The following is a 26,276-nucleotide window of genomic DNA, read 5'->3' as shown; positions in this document are numbered from 1 at the left end:
GTCCTGCCAAACCACCTGACTCAGACCACCAGAAGCCCAGGAACAGGGTCCCACTCTCTGTGTTACCAAGTCCCAAGGCAACATGCCTCTGCTGCATAAGAGAGTGCCCAGCCAATGCCAACCAGCTTTTAGACATGTCCACTGGACCTGCCAATATCTCTCATCCAGCTGTGTCCCTGCACAATTCCCCTTTCCCCTTTCATTCTACCAATTCCTAATGCCATAGACAATCACATCAGAAAGGCATCTGCATCCTGGCCTCCTTCAGGTTCTCAGATTGCTTTACAAACCTGAAAAGCCCAGGAGCCCAACCCTTATAGCCATGGTGGTATATCTTAAGAGGACCCTGAGATTCTGACTGGCAGAGATGCAGAATCACACATGGGCTCCAGTTACATGGAAAGGCAACCGGAGACTCCGCTCTCACTGCCTGCTGCTCCATGCACTGGGACGCCCCCGCTCCACCTGGCAGCCCTCCCTGCAGTCTGCGTGGGGGAGGAGGGCATGGAGTCAGAGACACAGACAAACGGAAGCAGCACAAGGTGAAGTGGAGGCAGCATATGGGAAGCATGGATGCATACGCACGTGTGGTCAGATGAGGATGGCATGCAGCGGAGGGCATGGTGGAGGGGCATGGTGAGGAGGGGACATCACAGAAGGGGTCTTCTGGTCTGATCCAGTAGGCGTGGCTGTCCGGGTTACCTTTCTTGCTGGTGCAGCTGCCTGCACAGGGGAAGACATCCTCACAGCCCTCGCCATGCAGCCGCTCCTTCTGCAGCAGCTTGTCCACACGCTGAATGATGCACTCTAGGCTCTTGTCCACGTTCAGCCACACTTTCTCCTTCCAAATCAAAGGGGCCCGTGTGGGTCAGCTCTCCCGAACAGAAACACAAACAGAACACAAACCAAATCGCCCTCCACTGATCCCCTGCCCTAGGCTTCCACACTTGTTAAAATACCTCAAAGTTTAGAAATATAAAGATGATTCCTAATTCCCCATTAAAGTTGCATTTGCTTTTCAACGATGAATCGATGTCCTGCGGCCATTGTTTTTAGAGTTTGGGAGATGTTTGCTAGTAACTCTTCTGGAGGCCAGGTGGCCCTCCAGTGCTGCCTGAAGGGCCACAGGGCACTGTCTCATCTCCTCCTCTTGCCACTGCAGACTTCCTACAATCGTCACACACAGACAAGATGGAGGCCTCCTTTTGATAGAAGGGAACAGAAATTTGGATAGGGGAGGTGGGGAGGAGGAGAGGGAGGTCTGGGAGTGATCTGCAGAAACACGCACAGCGTATAGGATGAGACTTTGCTGCTGATTAATAGTTCAGTGCTTGTAGAACAATGCCTCTAAGCAGTAGTCTCAATAAATGGTAAAAACAAGTTGTACAATGTGTCACTCCCTCAAGAAACACAGATCCTCCTCCCAGGGCCAATTCTCTGAGGAACAATAATGTGATGTAATGTCAGGGCGGCAGCTCCAAAATCCACACCTACTTGTCCCAGCACCAGAGCTCCCACGTCCCCGAATACACATAGCCCTGGAAAATCTAACAGCAAACAGAGCACTGACTGGTCTCAAGCATCCCAAGGCCATAGAAGGCACAGGAGGCAGGGGAAGGAGAGACCTCCAACACGGGAGGAAAACCCACTTCTCTTCCTCTTCATCCAGGTCTGAGGCTGGCCCAGCCCCCAGCACAGCCCTACCCCTATCTGGACACAAGGGTTTGAAAAGAGTCTCCCTCCCTGCATCAGGAGCCAAGGAGCCATCCAGGAAGGAAACCTGGAGCTTGTTCACAGCAGTTGAACCTTGAGGCACTTCAGAGGGGCAGAGACTGGCAACAGGTTTTGTGGTTTTCAGCCCAAGTTCAGCAGTGGGATGACAGCCACAGCAGCAGACTCACCCACTCCTCCTCGTGCCAGTCCACCTGCAGGGAAGATCGGCTGTTTCTCCCTGTCCACCGGGCCATGAGGGTGTCCTGGTCATTTCTAAGCATCACCTGCTCCTCCTCAGTCGAAGTGGGAGAGGCCTTGGAGGCAATGTAGTCAGGCCGTGCAGCATTCAGCCCATGGATGGAGTTGGCCAGGAGCTTGCAGTCGCAGACCGTGACCAGCTGCCGTGTCTGCAGGTGCACACAAACCAAGGCTGCTGAGCCCCGGCCAGGGGCTGGGGAGGCCCCTGCCTTATCTCAGAAATGGAGAATGGGCTTAAAGCCCAGCACTGCACCCCTCTGCCTTTCTCCACAGTGCAAAGCAACCGAAGGGCTACATCCCTCAAGATGTCTGAGTACAAAGACTGCCATGTGGCCCGCTTGGGCTGAATCTTAACAAGAATTTCCCACCAAGGAAGAGAAGAGGGTGAGAAATCTCTGACATTCTCTGATCCCTGCCTACCTCTGACCTGTGATTGCTAGGGGAGGGGCCTGCAGAGAGAGCCCACTGCCCCAGCCTTGACAGACTTCCACCTTCCAGGGAACAACTGTCCAGGGGTCAGGCCTTACTTTGGTTCAATTGTGTAAGTCTTATCTTTTGTTCCTCAGCATCTAATACCTCAAGTTCTGGGTTCTGGGTAGCTGGCCTCCTGGCACAACATGTCTGGTTTTGGAGAATTCTGCATGCAATACGGGTTCTGTGGTTCATAATGTTACTGCTGACAACTACATCTTTCTTTTCCAGGAGATCTAATCCCCACCTCACACTCTACGCTGTGTGAACACCTGTGAAGGATATAACACATTCTGATCAGGAACAGCAGCTCAACAGCACAGTGAGTGTGAGTGTGGAGGTATACTCAGAATCTGAGGGGTGTGTGTGTGTGTGTGTGTGTGTGTATGAGAGCGTGTATGTGTGTATGAGAGCGTGTTTGTGTACACTGAGAGAGAGACACCAAGTAATGGGGAAAAGCATCATCCATCAAAAGGGTCTGATAATAGCCACTTCCTCAGTAGGGATTAATACTTACATATTTTAAAACCAGGATCAAGTTATGGCTAAGTAGAAGCTGGTTTACTGACTATATGTAAGCCAATAAAATTATATTCTTCTTATCTTATGTCTGTATAATAGCTCAGTTTCTGTTTTCAAATTCAACTAAAATAGAAATGTGGCCAAAAAAAAAAAAAAGTGCTAGTTAAGGCTGTTACTGAGAAAGAAGTGGAACTGTATCAGCCTCAAGAAAATGAGCCCCATGGACTTGCTGAAGGGCACATGTGCCTGAAGCTGCACCTAAGAGTCATGAGCCCTGGGCTCTGCCCTTGGTCTGTCCAGCTCTGCGGACAAATCACAAAACCTCCCTGGGCCTTTGTGGGAAATGGACCTAAGGTAGACCTTCAAAGTCATCCCAATATCACGCTCTTTGTGGACCATCTTAGGTACACCTGGGCTGCCCGGTGGCTTCCAGAAACCCAAGGAAACTCCCCAGCCCATATGTAGCAGGGCACCCCTCCTACCTTGTCTGCCAAGATGGCGAGTGTCCTCTCAAGGCCAGTGGCAGACCTGTCCTTGGCTGCCCTTGACAGCCGCTCTGCGTAGTAACTCACTTGGGTTTTCAGGGTGTTGATCTGGGCGATGATCTCCTTGGCTCTGACAACATCCTGTGGTATGTAGATTATGGACTGGCAGCCAGATGATGTACTGGAAAGGATAAGAATGGATTCTAAGGGATTCTCCAGAATCTGAAAAGGATGACAGCATCATTCCAACTCCAGCCACAACTGACCCTAAGATGAAGTGTTCTGTGACTCAGGGATGTTCTCTCAGGCTACTCTAGTTGTTGATGAGCAAAGTATATCTTAGGAGATTCTTCCTGTCTATATGGCAGGAGCTTGAAATATTAAACTATGACTCAGTCTTTTATCTGTATTTGCATCTATCTGTAGTTTTACTTGTGTATGTAAATGTATGAACAGGTATTGAACAATTATATCCCGTAATCACCCAAATGATCGTAATCTTCCACCTCACAACCTCATCTATTAACTTATAAGCAGTACTTAAGTGGAGACATACAGGCCATTTACAGAAGAAGGGGTCAGGTTATCACAGTGTAGCAGAGACTGCAGTGGGTGTTAGACTTTGTCCCCAAACAACCAAAACCTATTTTTTCTTTTGGCCAATCAGGCATTCAAGCTCCCTGTGAACACACCCACAGTCGTCCTTCCTCTCATGTCTGACCCCAGCAAGTCCCTAGAAAATGGGGTTTCCTTTCCCTTTCCTTCGCTCCAGGACTTCCCTACTTTGAGAAATAACGTTTCATCAAATGAAGAAAAAGTGGAGAACATGCCAAGCCACAGGCAAAGCCGGACTCCTCAGTGGCTTTGTAACCCTGGCTCTCCCTCCTTCCCACCTCTTCGCCACCAAGCAGCATGTGTGTCTAGGGATCTGATGCCAAGCCTACAGCCCAGCCCCTCCCAGCACAATCAGGAGGCTCTGAAGGACCAACTTCACAACCTCCCGCTGTGGGGGCCTGGCCAGTGTGTTGGGTCCAACTAAACGGTGATGATAAATTGTATGTCTCTTAGCCTGATCCCAATCAATCCAATATTATAAATTTATTTTTCAGACCATCTGAGGAAGCTGAAGAAAGCAGGAAGAAGTACAAGCCACCAATGCAGAGGTCTCCTCCTAAATTTTGAAATTGTGAGCTCTGGGTAGAATGGGTGTCCCTTCGCTCATGGGATGAGGGGTCCTGACTGGTCCCTAAAGGGCTACCCTTTGAATTCTGGGGAAGAGAGAGAGAGGAGGAGCAAGGGCACCTCTCACCACATCCTCCATCACTTCCCCTGGAGATGACAGTCACCTTGGTCAGGGCTGAGAATCTTCCCCATTGGCCCCTTCCCAGGGAAGTCCCAAAGTGGTTCATCAAGAAACCACCACTACCCCTTCCCTTGCTGGATTATGCGGCAAACATGCAAAAACCGAAAACCAAAGCACCCCGGAAAGAAACACCACCACCACAGGCCCACATGCCACAGTGAAAAACAATGGATGTGCCAGAAGCCCATGCAGCAGACCGCACTCAAGCTCGTGGGGCACAACAGGAGTCATTCCACAGCATGATGTGCACACGACTACTTTCCAATCTGCAATCACTCTTCCAAATGAATAGCTGCCTTCTAAGACCAGTTCATCTTAAAAAGACAATCTCAAAATAGGATTTTAAAAAATCAGTTCAGCCAAGCATGGTGGCCTATAATCCTAGCACTTTGGTAGGCCAAGGTGGGTGGACTGCTTGAGCCTGGGAGTTCAAGACCAGCCTGGGCAACATCGTGAGACCCCACCTTTTAAAAAAATTTAAAAATTAGCTAGGCATGGTGGCTTGTGCTTGTGGTTCTGGCTACTTAGGAGGCTGAGGCAGGAGGGTCAACTGAGCCCAGGAGTTTGAGGCTGTAGTGAGTTATGACGGTGCCAGGGCACTCCAGCCTGGGTGACAGAGCAAGACCCTGACTCCAAAAACAGTGAAAAAAAAAAAAAGGATTCTTCCCAGGCCCCCAATATTTAGAGTATATATATAAAATGTGCTGTATGTAGATCTACTTCTGTGTAAGGAGGTGGCTGTGTACCCTTCAACAAATACATACCCTCTGCCCAGGCCAAGAGAAAAGCACTACCCTATACTTGCCCTGTGTTCTCACAAGTCATGTTTTAATGATGATACCTGGGACTTATGCATGGGATATACACGGAAGGGGCAAGAAAAGGCAAATTTCAAAGAGGTGCTGTTTAGGATGATGAGGAAAATACAAGCATGTGTGCTCAACTACCTAGTTTTAAAAACCGGGCAGCCACATGAGGGCGGCAGGATGGAGGTGTAGACATGAAGCCTAGGGGCAGCCCCAGGAGGCAGTATCCTAGGTATAGTGCTTGGACTTTGCATTAGGCCCCCACCCCAGACCCGGACCTACCCAGAGCTGGGGTCATGGGCTAAATTGAAGATGCCATGAGAGCGTAAGGGTGGAGTCTTGTGGCCCTGGCCAGGAACTGCTGGTAACTGCTGAGCAACAGTCACTCTGGACATTAGAAGAGCAGGATCACCTCTGCAGAGGCTGAGCCCCCATGGAACTGGGTTCTGCAAGGGTAGGAGGATTGGGAGGCTGGGTCCTCTCTGCCTGGGATTTAGCCCCTCACAGTCTCCAGGCAGGGACACTCCTTCTGCCTATAACCCTCCCCGCTCCATCCCCTCCCTGTTTCAGGGACAGTCTTGTATATGGGGAGCAGGGGGGAGAGGGCAAGGGGTGACCAGGCCCAGATTGGGCTATGGAGGGTCCTCAGAGGGAACCCAGGAACTCAGAAAGTTCCCCAGGAACAAGGTTCAACCCAAAACACCTGGGTTGGGATTTACCAAGGAGCAGGCCTTGGGGGCAGCTCCTTGGTAAAGCCAAAGGCCTCTCCCCTCCCATTCCTCTTCCTCTGCCCCGCTAGACTCAACCCCTTAAGTACTTTATTTGTCCCATTATGGGAAAGATCAGGCCTTGAAAGAGGCCCCAGTAGAGAAAAGGCAGGGAGGGGAGGCTGAGAGGCCACTTCCACAGAAGTAGCATGGGTCTGCTCCATTAGGGAGGCAGGAGCAGCAGCAACCGTCCCTAGATGCCCTCCTCCCTCCCTTGTACCTAAAGTACCCCCAGGGAAAAGGACCCCCAGGGGGAAGTTGAGAGGCCTCAGCCTGGACATCGGGGAATGTCCTCAGTGCTTCCTCCTGTCGGATGCCGCCAGCAGAGCCTGACACCTCCAGCAGGGCCCAGCCATAGCCCCTGAGCCCCATGGGTCACAGGCTCTGAGGCAGCAGCATTTCTTGAGGGGCTGCAGGTGCCTCTGAACGAAGCACCACTGCAGAGCCTCTGTTATGAGCCTGGGGAAGCAGTAGAGAAGCCCAGGCAGCAGACACCGTGGTTTCTAACTGTCATCTAATTATCTGGTGGAAAAAGTCACTCAGTTGTATTAAATCTTGGTTTGTACCCACCCCCAGGGGTAAAACTGACCTTGGTAACAGTGTTCTTAAAATCAGCATAAATTAATAAGCATCATGAAGATGTAGGCTGGCTTCATTTGTATAAGAGGTAATAGTGAAGTGAAAACTGAAAAGCCACAAGACTCCTGTATAAGAAGACAGGAGTTCCCAGCTGCACCCAGGGGCTGACATGAGAACCCAGCACCCAGGGGCTTCCTGGGTCAGGCCCTTCCTCTTCCTGGGAGAAACAGAACTAGGTCCTTTCTCAGAGTGAGTACGGCAACACCCAGCTGCCAGGTTTTAAAGGTAAAACAGCAGACTGAAGATTGGCTATTCATTATTAAAGAACATTGCAGTTGGAAGGGAGGACTGTTTATGAGGTGTATAACTAGGAACCATGGCAGCACCGTGGGGGAAGCCCACAGGAGGAGGTGTGGGGATGGCACAAGCTTTCTCTGCATGAGGACGAGACCCAAACAGACACTCTCTCCACAGACAGAAAACTCACCAACACTCCTCAAAACTGCTAAAGAAAAGAACCAAAATGAAATATTAGCAGTTTGTTAGCAAATACCAAATGCAAAAACAAAAAATTAAAAAGCCAACTTATTTTTTGTCAAAATACTTAAAATTATTTGTTGAGGTCCCAACTACAGGGATGACTACAATTATGAGCCCAATGTGCTTATTCCTTAGAGCAGCGTCACTCCCTGCGCTCAAGCCCCAGGGAGACATCCCACCTCAGGCCAAGTTACCTCCGCATTTGAAGGAAAGTTCAAATCATGAATACCATATCTATAAGTGGCTTGATGGCATTAGTGGGAAATTAAATAGAAACTTATATATTTGAAAAATACTAAGAGGTATTTTGAGAAATAAACTCTAAAGTTAACATGCAGAGTTATCAGGAATCAACACCCCAAGCCTCCTGGGACAAAGACCCCCAGAAGGCCCCCTTCTTGACTGGCCAGCATTACTATGGGTTCTCCTGCAGGGCTCCACCCCATCTCAAGCTGCACGCTCACACTCTCCACAGGGCAACATGCAATGGAGCAACAGACACACTTTCTGGCTGGCTGTGCAGAGCTGCGGTGGCACAGGAAGCTGCGTCTTCTTCCTATTTCCCAAAGGGACCTGGAGTCAGCGAATCCTAAGACAGGTCTGGTTACCTGGTTTGTCTTAGGGAAGCACCCCTGGGAATGAATCAAAGTCAAGTAGGTTGTCTGGGGGCCTGAATTCCCCTTCCCTGTTTCTCCTCCCTCCGGGACTCACCAGGCTCTGGGCTCGCCCAGGCAGCCTGTGCACATATCTGAATGGTGACTTCTCACCGGGCACACTCTTCCGTTCCCCACTTAGCCTTACCCATGATCAGTGACGCCCCTAGCTGCCTCCCTGACCCCCTCAGCCACTGATCTGACCTTTCACCTCTTTCAGTTTTCTCAGATCACGTCCTGACTCCCAGCTGTGGCAGCACAGTCAGGTGCCAACCACCAGCTCCATGGCACATGCCAGAGCTCTTCACCTGACCATCCATGGGATTCTTGTGACGCTCCCTGGGCCTTTGCTCACCTTCCCTCACGCTGTTCCATGCTTGCTTGCTGAGTCTGACCCTCCCCAGCCCACATGCTGCAGAGGCTGTCGACGGATGCTTCCGCTCGTTCCTTCCCACCTCAAACATCTCTCTGCAGCCCCACCTCTTCTCCTGGCCCTTCTAATGAACACCTGCTCTTGCCTCTTTCCATCCTGTGAGAACCCTGCTCTAACACTGTTTTCCTCTCATTCACCTTACCTCATCCACTTCTGTCTTTCCCATCAGCCCAAACACATGCTAAGTCATAATTATTCTCCCTAAACCAAACACCTCATGCTACTTCCTCTACTTTGCGGTCACAGTCCAAGGATCTTACTGGTCATCTACACTTATCACCCCCACTTCCTGAGCCACTGAAATCTTCACAGGTGATGTTCTGGAAGATCATCAATGCCTCCTGCATATCTAACACAAGAGCTTGGGTTTATTTCTGGCTCTCTCCCTCCCACCCCCCCTGGGGGCTGGGTGGATGCCCTGCTCCATGCACCCCAGCATCCTCAGCATGCTTGTTTCGGGCACTGCTCATGCCAAATGGTGCTTGCTGACTTGTCTACTCCCAGGCAAGGCCCTGAGCTCCTGGAACCAGGCCTAGATCTGCTGGGCGCTGTAACTTTGGTCACACAGCAGGCTGGCAGCAAGGCCAGTCCTCTTAGCTCTCCGCCCCCAGCACTGTGCACCCGGCCACATTTCACCACGTGCAATGCTTCTGCCATGTCTTTGTCTGAAAGGCCCTTCACCACCCTCCCTACCTGGAAATTTCCTGCTCAGGACAGTAGCTCTGTACAGCCCCCTGAATCTTTCGAAAACTGGGAATGTTTACCACTGCTGTCCTCTAGGAAACAACATGCTCCAGGCTCGATGCCTATGGTGCTCAACTGACTGGCCAGGGACTCCAAAGGATGCCGAGCCAGCAGAGTCCACACAGGGCGGCTGCCTGGAGCACCACTTCTGAGGTGGATCACAATCTGCTCCTCATTTTGCAGGACAGGACCATTGATCCAGTGCCCTCATCACCCACCCAGCTCAGTCACACATAAACAGAGCAGCACAGGCTCCATAAGGCAGATCCTCCTGCCACGCAAAAGCAAATCAGATGGCTGGGTGTTTTTGCGGTCATATTTTGATTTTATTTTAAACTGAGAAAAGAAGCACCAGAAAGCTGTACAAGGACCACAAACCCTCTCTGGCTACTTACTGTTTCTTGGTCTCTTCAAATTTGTGCAGCTTTTTGCGGAGACCTCCTGACTTAAAACCTTGGCAGTGTGCTGCTGGCGCCCCGATGGTGACGATGTCGTAGTTCTGATCTGAATGACAGAAAGCTCTCCTCCATTACTCTGGGCTCAGGCCTGTGGACAAGCCAGCTATAGGGATATGCACACAAGTCTGGGGTCCTGACCCTCCAGCCCACTGCTGTACAGCCTTTGGTTCCCCTGATCCCACAGCCCTGGCTGCCCAAGGGTCTGCTGGAGCCCAGTGCCATCACCTCAGCAACAAGGGGTTTAAAACATTTCAAGTGGAGCCACAAGGGCTGCAGGAAGCCACCCTGTAACTCCCGTTTGCATCCCTCCTTGGGAAGAAGGGCCGACAGGCAACTTTCTACCGCAGAAATACAAAGGGAAGCAAGAGTGAGGAGAGACAAAAGGAAGGGGTGTGGGCTGTTATCAGAAACCTTTTGAAGGTCCTTGTGACAAATCTCTCCTCCAAGCCGCCCAGAGCACACAGGGAAATGGGCAGATGTGGGGCACTCAGGGACCAAGTACCCAGAGAGAAAAGCAGCGAAATGTGATTCAACAAGAGGGAGCAGAAAAATAGGTACCTGATCCTCCATCGTCTTGAACTCTCATCCTTTGTATGTGCAAGTTTGTGGGAACAAATTCTAACTTTTTATCTGCTTTCAAACTGCTTGCTTTAAACGAGGGCCCTAAGAAATGGAATAGGAGAAGATAAAGGCCATCAGCATACATGCTGCATTCACGAGTTGCAAGTAGAAAATGGAATTCAGAGGATGCTGTGGCATATAAGCAGGTATGTCGGCAGTGGCCTAGAAGATTCTGAGTTGCCATGAGCACATTTCATTTCCAGGTGGCAGGTGGGTGAGATGCCAAGGGCAGCCTGCTGGTCAGGAGAGCTGGTTCTGGGTGCTCAGGTGGTGAATGGTGCCAGGGAGAACCGGCTTCAAAAAGCTATGGTAACGATGCTGCGCCTTCCGTGACTCAGCTCTCTACTGACAGATCTGATACAAAAAATGTGATTCTGTGCAGCACAATGTCAGCACTACTATAATAAGCAAAGGGGTCCACGCCAGAGACTGCCTGTTCTGACTCCAGAGACCGCCATCATCAAAGAGCTAAGAATTTGGTTTGGCTAGAGCAATACATCTCAACTCTCGAAAGTGATGAAGAGGCCTTCTCATCCCTGCAGGCCCATCAAGATGAACAAATGCAATATAGCATTGATTCCGGCCTTCTGACACACAAAATACAATGTTTCCCTGTTTACGCCTGGTTGGTTAAGGAGCCTGGACGCTATTTTATAACAAATATCCACAATCTTGTTTCTATAATCAGAATCCATAACTAATTAAATGGAGAATCACATGCCTACAAAATAAAGGGATTACAAATTAAACTGACAACCAGAGAGTAGAAGAAATAAATGTTTCATCTAGTGAAAAATATCACTGATACTGCCAGCATATGAATCACAGACCAGCTACTGCGTTCTCCAGTTTGCCATAGGAGACTGCTCTCTATGGCCTGATACTTAGGGTGCAGTCCACAGACTGCACCATGAGCATCCGAGAGCCTGTGAGAAAGGCACAATCCCAGACTGCCACTTCAACACAATTCTCAAGGGATCCGGGTACACAGTGACATTTGAGAAGCTCTGCTCTAGAAAACTCAAGCTTGTGTGGGTTCCACACTTTCCCAGGTAAGAGGCATCAGGCATGGGTGAGTCCCTTGGTTCCTTCCTGGGCAAATGTTGCCGTTTCTCCTAGTGACATACTCAGACCCTCTCTTCAGACTCACATCAAGCCTAAGCAACACCTCCTTGTTAGTCCTGCATTTGGCTTCTTCTCATTCAAGTTTATGGATGGGTTCACGTGTTCTGTGTCAAAACCACATCAACGGCTTATGGTTTTCCTTAAACCCTGAAATTCCATTATGTAAAGGAATCAAAGGGAAGAATCCAAAAATAGAGAATAATTCAAAATGCTAAAGCAATATATAGAGTAATGAAAAACCAAAAAATTCATTCCACTTGGAATAAAAAAGGAACAAGAACAGATTTCCAAATCTGCCCTGAGAGTGTTTTGAAAATCAAATGGCATCTTTCAAGGAGAAACAGTGAGGTGTTCATTCACACTCCATTTTGTTTTCTGAGCCTTAAAATACAGAGTTACCCCTTAACAATTCATATGTTTAACAGAAGTTACCACTGACTCTTTAAACTGGGAAATCAAGAAAAACTGCTTTGTTTCAAGGCGAGTGGCCTACATCCTTTCTGTCAGTACATCCTATACTGACATTAGTCCAAGATGAAGAAACAACATGAAGCAGTAATAGCCCAGGATTTCGCCTCCCCTAAATTTCATTCCACAGTGGCTGTTTTGGTAGATGACACCATAGGAGGACTCTTCACTGCAATTCACAGATTTGTCTTTTTAATTAAGATCAGAAAAACCCATATTTGAAAGAATTCACACCTACATAACAAGTTATTTTTAAAAATCCATTAAAGTGTCTGTCAGTGGGAATGTGTAAGTGACCCTGTGTTCCAGATCCCTGGCTGGGAAAGCAGAGGGAGTGACTCAGTGAGAGTGAGAGTGAGAGTGTGTGTGTGTGTGTACGCGCGTGTGTGTGGTGACAGCATGGGGGTGCACCCACCTTTGTACTGATGGAGGTCGGTCAGGTTCTCCTGGTATGTGAGGATGATGGTCTGGTACTGGGTGACAATTTGGCGCCGGAGGCTCTCCCAGCAAGGGGACAGCTCTCCCAGCTCCTCCAGCTCACACACTCTGAAAGCAAGACACAGATGCATCAGGCTGTGGGCTAACTGGTTTCCCCAGAGAGGCCCAGGAGGTCTACCCAGGACAACAGCATTTGCAGGGGAAGTATCATGGATGCCCAGGGCAGGCCAGGACAATGGTTACACTGCCTATCCAAAGGGCAACTGGGTTGGAGGAGAGGACAGACAGCTACATGAAAAGCAGACCACTGACCACGTGGCAGTGTGTCCAGAGTAGCTTTTCACGGGAACTTAGTCTAATGTTCAAGGGAAACTAAGTGGAGGTGGGGAGAAGGAGACAGGCTGCTAGGGAGAAGCTTTACCCTGATGACCTGCAGGTGCCCTCAAGCACAGGCTCAAACCACAGCCCACCTGAGTCTGGGCAAAACAACGTGTGATCCTCCCGGAACAGAGAGGACTGCAGGCTGTGAGTAATCGCAATGAGCCACCTCCTGCTTGCCTCGTCATCTCCCCTAGGAGGCTATCAGGACAGCGCTTCTCATCACCTCCCAGGTTCTCCTGAGGTATGGGCCTTCTGCCCTCCCGGATAGGGGAGCTGCAGAATCTAAAACCGCTCAGCTGCAGCCTAGAGTTGGCTCCTCAGCAGCGGAATACCACAGATCCTGCTGCAGTCACAAGCCCTTCTGTCTCACTGCCATCCTTTTTGGTTATGGGACAAAGACCATGGGAGCTGGCACCTCTGATTATTCTTCCTTCCGTGTCTATGTAAGAGAGGAGCTAGATCGAGACCATCCTGGCTAACACGGTGAAACCCCGTCTCTACTAAAAAATACAAAAAATTAGCCGGGCGTGGTCGTGGGCGCCTGTAGTCCCAGCTACTTGGGAGGCTGAGGCAGGAGAATGGCGTGAACCTGGGAGGCGGGGCTTGCAGTGAGCCAGGATCGCGCCACTGCACTTCAGCCTAGGCAACAGAGCGAGACTCCATCTCAAAACAAAAAAAAAAAAAGAGAGGAGCTGTCTGAACCTAAAACTGGCCCGCTGTGTCACTGCGGATGAAATCAGGCCTGACCTTGTCTTTATGTGTGTGCTTGACAGAGGCACAGGGTAACAGAAGGGGGAAGGGGGAAGAGGCGGAAGAGAAGAGAAGAAAAAGAGGAATTGTTATCTCCAAAAAAAAAAAACCTGTATAAGAACTGAAATATAAATTCCTTAGCTCAGCAATGAAGAACAGCTACACAATCATAACAGCAAAATCACAAGATGGATTTAAAAACAAAAAGCATAACCAAATTAGGAAAATGGGGAGTGGGAAGGTATAAAAGGCCAAACCCTCAGCATAGAAAATCGGTAGCTAATCCCTGAAATTGATTAATGAAGAGAACACTTTACACATATATGTGGAAATACATCTGTAAACACTAAAACTCTCAAAAAGTGGTTGTTTCCGGGAAGCAGATCAGAAAGTAGAGCCCCGAGTTGTTTTTAGTTAAAAACCTTTCTGCGATTTTTTTTTTATACTGCACTCACGTTTTCCTTTGAGAAAGAAAAAAAGCTAAATTTTACATAAGTTCTTAGGAAATCTGACTTGTCTAAATTGTTTTTAAAAGCTGTGCCATTTTATTATTATTAAAATAGCAAAATTAATATAAAAGGACACCCAGAGCAGGTAGGGCTACGTGGCCAGCCGGCCCCATGGCCTCAGGCCGCTCTGAGCACAGCAGCTGTCTGCCAGGCCGCTGCTAGTTTCTCTGGAATGTGTCTGCCCGTGTTCATGTGGTGGCTTCCTACGCTTCAGTGTTAGTTTAATGTCATCATCTCACAGAGGCCTGCCCCGATCACCCTCTTTCTTCTCACAGTTCCCTTTTCATTTCCAGCACACGCTGAAACATCTGGAGTTCCTGCGTGAGGTTCCCAGTTCTGTTTCCAACCAACACCCACGTTGAGCTCACCAAGAAGCCTCCCACACCGAGAACAGTGCCTGACATGTGGTTGTTGCTAAAAACAACAACAAAACCCTTGAACTAAAGCACTTGTTAAATGAATGAACTCTTGGCCAGGAATGGTGGGTCATGCCTGGAATCCCAGCTTTTTGGGAGGCCAAGGTGGGAGGATCACTTGAGGCCAGGAGCTGGGGACCAGCCTAGGCAACACAGCAAGACCCTGTCTCTACAACAAATGAAAAAATTAGCTGGGCATAGTGGTGTGTGCTTGTAGTTCTATCTGTTCAGGAAGCTGAGGTAAGAGGATGATGGCTTGAGCTCAGGTGTTTCAGGCTGTAGTGAGCTATGATGGTGCCACTGCACTCCAGCCTGGGTGACAGAGCAATACCCTGTCTCAAGCTAACAAAAAATGAATAAACTCTTTAAAGTTATAATACACCATGTAATGGGAAATTAAAACATGAAAACTGAAGATACATGGAAAAGTAGATTGCCACTGTGTAAATATACACAAATATGGGCAAAGCTGAATGAAAATTTTTATAATTAAAATATTAAAATATGTTCATATATAGAGAAAGCAATTGGCAAAATATTAACAATTGGTGATTTTAGGTGAAAGATATCTAGGTGCTCATTGCATTCTTCTTGCATTTTTTTTTTTTTTTTGAGACGGAGTCTCGCTCTGTCACCAAGGCTGGAGTGCAGTGGCATGATCTCGGCTCACTGCAAGCTCCGCCTCCTGGGTTCACGTCATTCTCCTGCCTCTGCCTCCCGAGTAGCTGGGACTACAGGCGCCCATCACCGTGCCCGGCTAATTTTTTGTATTTTTAGTAGAAACGAGGTTTCACCGTGTTAGTCAGGATGGTCTCAGTCTCCTGACCTCGTGATCCACCTGCCTCAGCCTCCCAAAGTGCTGGGATTACAGGCGTGAGCCACTGCGCCTGGCCTCTTGCCCTTTATTTTTAAGTTTGATGTTTTTTCCAAGTAAAAAAATTAAACAAAATAGCTCTTTCAAAACAGCAGGATTCTGGCTGCCTTGCTTTCTTTCATGCTTCTGTTATATTGTGTTTATAATTAACACCATTTGAGGACAAGGAGGAGAAATGACAATCTGAGACTATCCCCCAAAGTTCATATGTTAGAAACTTCATCCTGAATGCCACAGTTTTGAGAAGTGGGACCTTTAAGAGATGACGAGGTCATGAGGGCTCTGCCCTCATGAATGGATTGATGTCATTATCATGGAATGGGTTGGTTATTGCAACAGTGGGTTTGTTATAAAAGCAAGTTTGGCCTTCTCTCAAGAGCACTCTTGCTGTGTGATGCCTTCCACCACAGGATGGTGCAGCATGAAGGCCCTCCCCAGATGCCAGTACCATGCTTTTGGACTTCCCAGTTTCCAGAACCATGAGTCAAATACTTTTCTGATCATTAGAACTTACTCAGTCTCTGGCATTCTGTTACAGCAGCACAAAATTAAAACAGAGAGAGACAGGGGACATAATCTGCACGGCCTGGGCCACCTGTTGGGCTTCTCCTCACCTTAGAACTGACAAAATATGCCCTGGGTTGAGAGATGCAGAAGGGTTAAGACCCTTATGGGACCACAGTGAGCTGACAGGTTATACTCAGTCTTCTGGAGCCCTTATCTATGACCCTAACCTAGAAAACTACTGCTGGGCAGCTAGGATCAAACAATTACCAGTTATTTCTAACTTTCTGAAGGACCAGTGAGAGGGGAAAGAAAAGAAGAGAAGGAAGGCCGGGCATGGTGGCTCACACCTGTAATCCCAGCACTTTGGGAGGCCGAGGTGGGTGGATCATCTGAGGTCAGTAGTTCGAGACCAGCCTGACCAACACGGTGAAATGCCATATCTACTAAAAATACAAAAATTAGCCAGGCCTGGTGGTGCACACCTGTAATCTCAGCTACTTCAGAGGCTGAGGCAGGAGAATTACTTGAACCTGGGAGAAGAGGCTGCACTGAGCTGACACTGCACCACTGCACTCCAGCCTGAGCGACAGAGCAAGACTCTGTCTCAAAAAAAAAGAGTAAAGAAGAGAAGAGAGGAGGTTCTGAGTGTGGGGCACACACCTGGGTTCAAATACACTGTCTTATGAAATCCTTGCACAGGAATCCATGATCCCAATGAGCAAACTGAGGCTTAGGCAAGCCAAGACCACAGAGCTGCAGGGGGAGAGGCTGTGTTTGCAGTCCAGTCTATGATGCCAGTGCTCTACCCGCTATATCTCAGAAAGGAAGGGGCACATGACATGGGTATGATGGACAGTCAGTCCTTCCATGTGGCCTCACCTGGCTGCATCTTCCTCTAGTAGGAGCTTCACGAACTGCCGGGGCACGTGCAGGGAGAGCACGCTCTCTGCCATCTGCTCCAGGATCCGCAAGTGGTTACCATCAGTGGTTGGAAACCGGTACATGCGGCAGATGGCACCGCCGAACACTGAGGTGGGATGACAAGGGAGACAGGCTGCATATGAACTGGCTGCAGACCTGCCTCATGGGTTCTCCTCCCCCGGCCCTCAGGGATGGTGATACCTCAAGTCCTCTCACTGTTCATCTCATGGGAATTAAAACGCTTATACTGAAAACCCACCAAGTGGCTAGGTCTGAACATTTCTTCCCAGCAACATGCAATCTTCCTGTCCCAGAACATGTAACTAACTCTAAAGTGCAAGCAGCTGGGGGCAGGGAGGCTGTTGTCAGTCACCAACCCCAATGTGAAACAGGAAAGAGTGAGATGAAGTATTACTTCCTTGGAGTATTACTAATTCTTTTTTATTTTTTAATCCTCTTTCAAGGAAAATTATTATTGTTTTTTGTGATAACTATATGCTGCAAAAAGAACACAATGATAAGCAGCAGAGAGGTGACAATTAGGGTGCATGGCTGGGACAATCGCAGCATGTGGGGAGCAAAGGGGACTGCGGGCCCAAGTGGATACTCACAAGAGAGGCAAGAATACCAAAGGAGGAAGCTGTTTACCCGATTTCAGCAAAGTGTCCTTTCGCAATGAAGCGTATTTGGATCGGATTCCTAATGCCTCCGTCAAGCTCTCATCGACGGGAAGAACCATCTGAAAATGTATAAGGAAATGCACAAGAAAACTGTGAGATTCAGATGACTCCAGAACATTCAGCAGAAACAGTGGCCTAAATACATCATAACAGAAGTCTTAAGATGAATATCCACCATGAACTCTACAATAAATATGCTGCCCAAGCCACAAAGTCATTCACCTCCCAGTGTGTTGAATCACTTCATGCACACACAATTCTCTAGGCATGCATGGTTTCTCAGTCACTTCACCTTGTGTGTCAGTGTTCTGATGTAAAAACGAAAAGGAAGAGAATAGATGATGCCAAGGGATATTTCCAGAACTAACATTCTGGGCTTATTTTGGGTGAAATGAGACATCTCTGTATTGTACAACAATGACTACTTACCAGCGCTGGGGCTCTGAAATTAGAATTTTTCTTTGAGTGTTTGTGTGAGAGACTGTGCATGAGAGTGGGTGCAGGAGGGTGTAGCTAGAGAGCGGGAGGAGGACCAGGGAAGAGGGGAGGATGTGAAAAGGTGAAGGTGTGCACCAGGAGACTGCAGGGCACGCATGTGTCTGGGAGAGGAAGGTATTAAAACAGGACAGATGACCTGGGTCCTAAATGCCTCTTTGCTCACTCTCCACACCCCCCAAGTTGCCCCCTGACTGCAGTTCTTCCAGTAGGGCTCTTTCCCGCTCACTCCTGCCCTCTAGAATTGGCCAGTGTGGCACCCAGAACAGAAGCCGGCTCCAGGGCAGCAGGGCTTTACAGGCAGGAGCCCTTTTTCCTGCTTCAAGGTGTGCCTAAGGAGGACCGGAGTGTCCGTGGGGAGCAGCATCAAGCAGCAGGCCCTGCCCTTTGCTGAGCACAGAGGCTAAGTCCACGAGGGCTGCATTTTTACTGATTAATTCCCTTGCTCTTTCTAAGGGAGAGGAGGAAAGTGGTGTAACTCACCCTCCCATTGACAGTGTCCACAGACCGGGTCACAGGTGGCCGTTGGTCTGACTTCTCCTCCATCTGCCAGCCAATCACGGTGATGTTACCCACACGGTCACTCTCTGCAGACCTGTGATGCACAACATGCTTTAATGAGTGGTGCTGCAACTGTGCTTCTTTTCTGCTGAAATACAAAGCCCTAGCCGTACTGGGTCATCAGGGTCCTGGGGGCAGCAGGGCCGAGCTGACTGACCAGTCAGTCAGCATTCACTGTGCACACAGGGCTCCTCTCAGGCGAGACAGAGGAGGAAACCATGGGGCACAGTGGAGGGCTGTGTCTGAACGGACACGCACCACAGGGAAGTGTGGACGTGCTGGTGAAGTCAGAGGGGGCCTCCCTGAGGAGCCAATGCTGTTCCTGAGCTGCTGCCAGCGCCTGGGCTCACCCTTGCCCAGAGGGTGAGGGGGACACGTGTCAGAGTGAGGACTACCGAACACCTTGTTCTGGCCCTGGGCCCTTTTCTGTTCCTTCCCACCCCACCTTCAGGCTTATATTAGCCCAAGGCCTAAGCCTGGACTCCAAGTAATGGAATCCAGCCAGGGCTTCCTGAAGCCCTTGAATCCTGATATGACACAGCTGATGCTACCCCAGCCTCGGTCAGCTTCACCCTGACATCCCGAAGGGTGGCTGATGGTGGCCTGGGCTCATCTGATTCATCCAGGGAACCTGGGGACACCCTGGAACTTCAGGCTTTCTATTTACAAGGTCTCACTTAATCAGGTTCTAAATTTTTGTCTGGTCCCATCTACTGACCATTTCCTTTGTGATTTCCTTGCCCTGTCCTCGTGCCTGTGAAGTCCTTTCCTGCTCTATCTGTTCAATCATCAGCCGCCTTTAGCTCCTTTAAAAAGAATGATGTCTATTTTGTACATTTAACTCTAACCCAACTAGAGTTAACTCTGACACATGACGTAACTAAATATTTTTCTCAAAGCCCTTTCCCTTACATGATCCCTCTCATTTTACCTAAGATGGTTCCTTTTTCCTGAATCAAGTTCTCTAAACAAACTAAGGGCTGCTGCAGGGCTCTGATCCTGTCCACTGATTAGACAGCCAATGCCTGCAATACTGTCTTTACTTATAGTAGCTTCAGAATGTCTCAATATTGCAGGGACTTAATTGTTTGTCAAATTTTCCTTGCTACTCTAGATTACTTTCCCAGATCACGGTTCTCCAATTTTTACCTTTTTCTGAAAAAAGACCACCATGTCAGGGTTTTGGTGGGAAGTGCCCCTAAAATGATTTGGAAGGACTGACATCCTGATGTCTTTCATCTTTCCATCCTGGGACACAGTGGGCGTTTCTCTTTCATTCACTCATTCCTTCCACAAATATTTACTGAGCACCAGACACTATTCTAGGTGTCTGGGAAATAGCAGTGAAGCAAAGCAGACAAAACTCCCTGCTGTCTGGGAGATTATATTCCACTGGGGAGGGGCTAAATAATGGAGAAATACACTTAGTATTACTAGATATGTATCTAGGCCTTCCTTTAGGGCTCGGTACAGCTGTGCTCATATCTCCTATGGATGCTAAAAGTTTCCATTCTCTGATAGGCTAAGTAATTTGTTTCGCCTCAATAGACAACACAGTGTCCCCACGCTGACTGGCTTCTGGGAAGGGAAGGGTGCTCTCTCAGTATAAGAAGTGGGTCCTTTCTCCATCTGTCCCTGGATCTCATGATTCCAGATCCTTTCAAGGGAATAAAACTGAACACCAACCTTAGTGTTAGATGCAACCTATGATGCCTGTCCTGGAGCAGATCTTTGACAATGAACGTTCCAGAGCCCAGTAAATACATCTGAGGAAGAGAAGGAAGAGGGGCAGCATTGGTGCGCTTGCTTTGCTTCTGATGCAATTACTATGGCCCCAGAGAGTCCAGCTGACTGCTTCCCACAACACCTCTTACCCTTATGTCAGAAGCCCAAGGGGAAAGCTTAACAATTCGCAAAGACAAATGCATTTAGACATGAGTTAACTTGTGAGCCAGTAGTGAAGTCAATCTGTGTTCATCTCTCATTCAAACGATTACATAATTTTTTCAAAGGGAAGAAAATCCCACGAACTACAACACATTACTTAACTGTTCCCTGAGATCTATCTTTGACATCATACACGGAGAGTTTGACTTGTGTCATCTGATTGATAAGAGAGTCTTGAAAGAAGGCAATACTGCTTAGAAATATAGGATTGTTGGTTCCCTAGAACAGAAAAGGAAATAATCAGAACACAGTGTTGGATTTTTAAAATGTAATTGCTTTTGAAATACACCAACATTTTCAGAATGAGAAACTAACATTCTCCCTGTCTTGAATCAACACAAATGCTAAAGGCGGCTTAAATAAATACATAAAACAAACAAACAAAAAAACTCTGCTTTTTAAAAGAGAAAAAAAGAAGTCTGACATAGACCATTACAGATCCACATACAATAAATCAGCCCATTACACAAGCTGTGCCTGAGGACTCATTTCATGGGTTTCACACTCAACAGGAGGAATTTTTAAAAACTGAAACAAGTTGGATGTCCACATGCATTCTTAGTTTTATAACTTAAAGTGTAATGTGTATGTAAACCTACTACTTTGAGTTATTCCTTTAAGACGTACAAATAAGGAGATGAAAGAGAGAAAATGAATGGCTTAAGTGGTTTATTATGTATTTCTAGAAGCCTGTGTTTGGAATAATTAAAGCCTGACTTTTCAAAAGCTATCCTTTTTTTAGGATCAGCTACTAGTTTTTTGATCATAGGTGACTATTTCCTGGCAGCTTAGCCATGTCCTCCAAAGCCCCATAATACCATACTCTCTCAGGCACCCGGTAATTATCACAGCCACCATTCCCTGGGCCTCTGGCTCCTTTTTCTCTCTGGAGATCCAGATCCAGGTGGTCAAGCTGACTGGACAGCTCCACCTGGGTGGGCTGCAGCCTCAACCAACTCATCTCTCCCTCCACCCGCCCTTGGCTAAGGCCACCTCTGACTCCCTTTCCAAGCAGGCTAAAAGCCCGGGCATTCACTTTGGTGCCTTCTTCTCTGTTGTTCTCAACCATCCAGTGATCATGAACTCCCCTTGCAAGGTCCACCTTCAAAGTCTCTGTCATACGCTCCTTTCTTTCCACTCCCTCCAACTCTCACTCCCCCAAATGCCTGTCCTATGCAAGTTAGGACATCTGGTCAGGTGACTCCCCTGCACAGAAGCCTACACTGGCTCACTACCATCTGCTGATAAACTCCACGGCCTTCAAGGCTTTCTTTCCTTGCTCTCCTACTTGTGCCTTTCACACACTGACCAGGATACAGTCAGACCCCAACCTGCATGATCCTTCCCTGTGGTCACACATTTGCATAGCCACAACAGAACTCTGGTGTGCTCTTCATGTGGAGTCCCCCGACTGGCTACCTGGGCATCACTTGGGAGCTTGTAAGAAATGCAGTCTTGGGCCCTACCCCAGACATACTGAAGTAGAATTTCATGAAGCCCCCACCCTAGGAAGCCTGCTCTGACTCTCACAGCCAGACAGGATCCCAGCCTCCTGGTGCTCTCCTCACCTTCCTACTCCAATACTTCCCATACTCTGCTGTGCATAGGGCTAGCCATATTCATTTCTGCCTCCCCACCCACCAGCTGGTCAATTCCTCAGGGCAGGGACTGTGCCCTGGTGGGCTCTGTATCATCCTCAGTGCCTGGCACTATGCTAGATGTGTAGGTAGTACTCGACAACTGCTTAGAAAGCAGAATTGTTGATGTGAACTTGGAAATAAGTTTCTAAGAGACTGATAAGGGTGGGCTAGCTTCCAAAATGCACAACTGGTGAAGAAGAAGAAATGCAGTTTAAGTTTGATAATTCTTCACTTTACAAATAAAACTCTGCAGAATCTCATGCCACCAACTCCTACACTTAGTGTTATGTAATGTGCTTGATGATCTAAAAGGATCATCCATAAATGTTTATCCATAAATGTTTATCATGTAACTTAGTGGGAAAAGTAAACATGTGACACAAAACTCAAAAGGCTGTAAAAACAAAAACCAACAAAAATAGGGGTATGTCTGGACAAGAGGGTGGTAAATAGTTAATACTCTTCTAAGCTTTGATTAATGAGCACCACTCTTGCAAAGTAGCAGCCAATTGGAGGTGACAAGAAGGAATTAGGTCTTACCTCTTACAAGGCAATGAAGCTTACAGGATCATTGTTCAAAAACAAGCTGCCAACAGTTAATCAATAACTGTAAAGGATATGGCAATATAAATGCTACCCAGATGAGTAAATGTGATGAAAAATATCAATGTACTGAAAACCCATGGGAAAATAGCAGCAACTCACGTAAATACAGCTTCAGCTACAGATGCACAAGTAACTGAACATCAGGACAAGAGACACCACTAGAGCATGTCCCACAGCCCCTCAGAGAGAGACCACCAGCACCCACCTCAATGATCTCCGTCTGTGCATGCTTCGTCCAGAATGCCTGAGGAGGGGTGGTGACACTCACCGCAACAAAACTATTTGGCTTTCGATCTAGCGATGGAGTATGCAGCTCACTGCAAGCTACAGAATCAACATGGGAAAGAAATGAATCCTTTAAAACCAGACTCTCATTAGTTCTGTGTTCCAAACACATTCAAAGAAAGCACAAAGAGTAAATGACATTCAAAGAGATGAGACGATCACATCGTCAGTTGTCACAGGGAAGTGATTTTTTAAATTTGAAACAATCTCTTTTCACGCCCCCTCCCCGCCACCCTCCAAGACAGCAATGTCATAACTTCAGTGAAAGGCTGCGCTGACGGGGGCTTCCCATGTCCATGGAGTGGAACACAAAGCCAGAAATCTCATATAGGTCCAACCCTTCAAGTCCGACCTCAGTAACTATTCCAACTCTAACCAACTGAGTGAAGGAGCCACAGAGTCTATGAAATCTAAGACAGAGCTACCCATGCTTGCATCCTGTGACTGCTGTGGCTGACTCTGAGCATATGGTGCCCCACGTGTCTTGGCAGGTGGATGGATGGATGCTGGAAGAAAATTAGAATTCTATGGCAAAGTAAACAAAGCTCCTCTTTTTTTTTTTTTTTAAGTGAGCCATTGTTCATTTACAGTCAATGATAAACCACATATATGACAATGGTCTCACAGATTATAATGGAGCTGAAAAATTCCTATTGCCTAGGGATGTCATAGCCATCCTAACGTCCCAGCACAAACACATTACCTTTTCTATGTTTAGACACACAAATACTTACCATTGTGTTACAATTGCCTATAATATTTAGTACAGTAGCTGTCCAGGTTGGTAGCCTAGGAATAACAGGCTATACATGTAGCCTAGGTGCCTAGGAAGCTGTGCCATCTGGGATCCTGTTAGTACACTCTATCATGTTCACACAAGGATGAAATCACCTAATGACACATTTGACAGAACGTAGCCCCACCATTAAGTGACACACGACTATACTTAATGCCACCAAACTGTATACTTAAAAATGGTTAAAATAATAAATTTTATGTACATTTTATCGCAATTTTAAAATAAAATAGAAAAAACGTATTAACTCCAATTTAAAAATATGTTATTGTGTCCACAACAGGTGAGACAAATGCACAGGAAATTCAGGGAGAGGAGGAGTGATGGGATGAAGGAAGACACTAATAAAAATGAAAGAAAGAACAGGGAGAAAAAAGGAGAGATTAAAAGACTGAAAAATACAAAGAGGGAAGGAGGAGATATGAATTTGGAAGGGTGGGGGAGAGCAATACCTTGGCATGTTTTGAGGAGAGTTTAGCTGGGAAGATATCTTTCTCATGTTCATTCAGAGTAAGTTGCTGGCTATCTCCATCCTTTGAAAGGACCTGTGGTGATCTAACTAACCACTGTTCACAGCTCGATCTGCTCTTTTGGGTTCTAATTACACTTTTTCTGACATTAAGATTGCCATATCAGGTCTCTCTTTTGTTAGCATACACATTTGTGTGTGTGTGTGTGTGTGTGTGTTTTTCTATAGTTGCTATTCATGCAGCTATAACCCAGATGTTTACCCCAAATCTTATGTCTTTGAATTTTCAATGCTTTCTCTATTGGTGAACGTCCATCTGGAATCATCAGCCTTCTACTGAGGAACATCTCTTAGCACTGTTTATACTGTAAGTGTGGTGTTGACATTCTTTCAGCTTTTAAGGTTTGAAAATGTCTTTATTCCACCTTACTTCTTGAAGGAAATGTTCTCTAAGTAGTCATTTTCTCTAAGCCCTTTAGATATATTGTGTCTAGGCCTCTGTTTTTTCTGTTATGAAGTCAGCGGTCGGTCTAGTTGTTGCTACTTTAAGTGTTGTGTTTTCTGGTAGCTTTTATAATTTTCCCACTGAGTATGGCTTTCAGTAGTTTTATTATGATGTGCCTAGGTACATTTGTTTTTATTTGTTCTGCGAATTGTTGTATTACTTTGGGAGAAATGCTCAACTATAAATATTGCTTCTGACCCTTTTCTGTGTTCCTTCTTAAAGACACAAAATAAATGTAACATTAGACCTTCACTATGCTGTTTTTACTCTCCTCTGATTTTTTTTTCCATTATTTTTATTGCTCTGGCTTCATTTTGTAAATTTGCTTCTTGAAATTTTTCTTTTAATTCTAGAATATCTATTTGGTTCTTTTTATGGTTTCTAGTTCTCTGAAAATGTTCAATAATGTCCTTATTCTTCTTTACCTAGTGTTATGACTGAATGTTTGTGTCCCCCTAAAGTTTCTTTAAGTAGGTCTGTCCTCTGACACAAACCCCAAAATTTATGTGTTGAAATCTTATATCCCAATGTGATGGTATTAGGGGTGGGGCCTTTCAGAGGTGATTAAGTCATGAGGGTAGAGTCTTCATGAATGGGATTAGTGCCTTTAAAAGAAGAGACACAAGAGCTTGCTTCCTCTGCTCTGCTCTCTGCCATGTGAGAACACAGCAAGACGACGTCCATCTGCAAACCAGGAAGCTAGCCCCCATCAGACAACAGATATCCTAGCATCTTTATCTTGCACTTCTCAGGTTCCAGAACTGTAAGCAATAAATTTCTACTTTTTAAGTCACCCAGTCTACAATATTCTGCTATAGCAGCCCCTATTAACTAAGACATATAGTCAATAACAGTTATTTTAGTGTCTGTCTCTTAACTCTAATATATACAGCCCCTTTGGGTCTATTTCTATGTTTATTGTTTCTGTTCATATTTCTTATCTCATGTTTCTGAGAATTCATGATTTTATGCTGAACACTATATTTTAAGAATTGCTTGTAGAAATTATTTGAGGTCTAGGATGGTGCTTTCTCCAGACAAGATTTGTAACTACTTCTGCAAGGTTCCAAGGAGCACTAGCACTCTAAAATATTTTCATTTACTTTCAGAAACTTAATGAACCTGTAGTCCCTATGAACACCTGCTTCTGGTTCCCTTACTCTAGAGTTTTAGATTTAGCCTTTTGGATTCTAGATCAAAGTGAGAGGGGTTTCAACAAGTATCCTTCCCCTAACGGACCCTAGAAAGCAATCCCTGTCACTTCTCACTGAGACACTGTCTAAAGACACTTAGTGTCTAATCCATCTAATCCTTTCTCTTGGGAACCACTGTAAGCCCTCAAGGGAATAAGTGAGCCTCTACTCTCAGATTCTTTATTGTCCTATCAGTTCTCTGGTAGCATGGACCAGGTAGTTCAGATTTTTTTTTTTTCACTTTTTCTAGTTGTCCTTATGGTAGATTTGATGTTTGTTATTTATCTAGAAAAAGAT

At 46.9% G+C, this 26,276-nt stretch overlaps 1 protein-coding gene across 20 annotated transcripts in view; it reads right to left on the bottom strand.

Moving 5' to 3' along the window:
- The window catches only part of INPP4A (inositol polyphosphate-4-phosphatase type I A), a 153,669-nt gene that overhangs the window by 41,451 nt on the left and 85,942 nt on the right, over positions 1-26,276 (bottom strand). For 8 of the 20 annotated variants that reach the window (XM_031007953.3, XM_055378456.2, XM_031007942.3 and 5 more), the window contains 13 exons: positions 22,937-23,055; positions 20,588-20,704; positions 20,225-20,304; positions 18,461-18,572; positions 17,451-17,541; positions 16,761-16,908; positions 12,422-12,552; positions 10,351-10,455; positions 9,730-9,838; positions 7,452-7,469; positions 3,447-3,630; positions 1,902-2,120; positions 586-841 (listed from right to left, as the gene is read on the bottom strand). In XM_031007953.3, the coding sequence (XP_030863813.1) occupies positions 586-841; positions 1,902-2,120; positions 3,447-3,630; positions 7,452-7,469; positions 9,730-9,838; positions 10,351-10,455; positions 12,422-12,552; positions 16,761-16,908; positions 17,451-17,541; positions 18,461-18,572; positions 20,225-20,304; positions 20,588-20,704; positions 22,937-23,055 (1,689 nt within the window). The remainder of the gene's footprint in view (positions 1-585; positions 842-1,901; positions 2,121-3,446; positions 3,631-7,451; positions 7,470-9,729; positions 9,839-10,350; positions 10,456-12,421; positions 12,553-16,760; positions 16,909-17,450; positions 17,542-18,460; positions 18,573-20,224; positions 20,305-20,587; positions 20,705-22,936; positions 23,056-26,276) is intronic. The other 12 variants (XM_055378457.2, XM_031007947.3, XM_055378470.2 and 9 more) reach the window with 3 other exon arrangements.

This window comes from Gorilla gorilla, chromosome 12 (assembly GCF_029281585.2).
Source record: "Gorilla gorilla gorilla isolate KB3781 chromosome 12, NHGRI_mGorGor1-v2.1_pri, whole genome shotgun sequence".
NCBI classification, from domain to species: domain Eukaryota; kingdom Metazoa; phylum Chordata; class Mammalia; order Primates; family Hominidae; genus Gorilla; species Gorilla gorilla.
The sequence above is the reverse complement of the archived record's forward strand: the minus strand, read 5'-3'. Positions and strand labels throughout refer to the sequence as shown.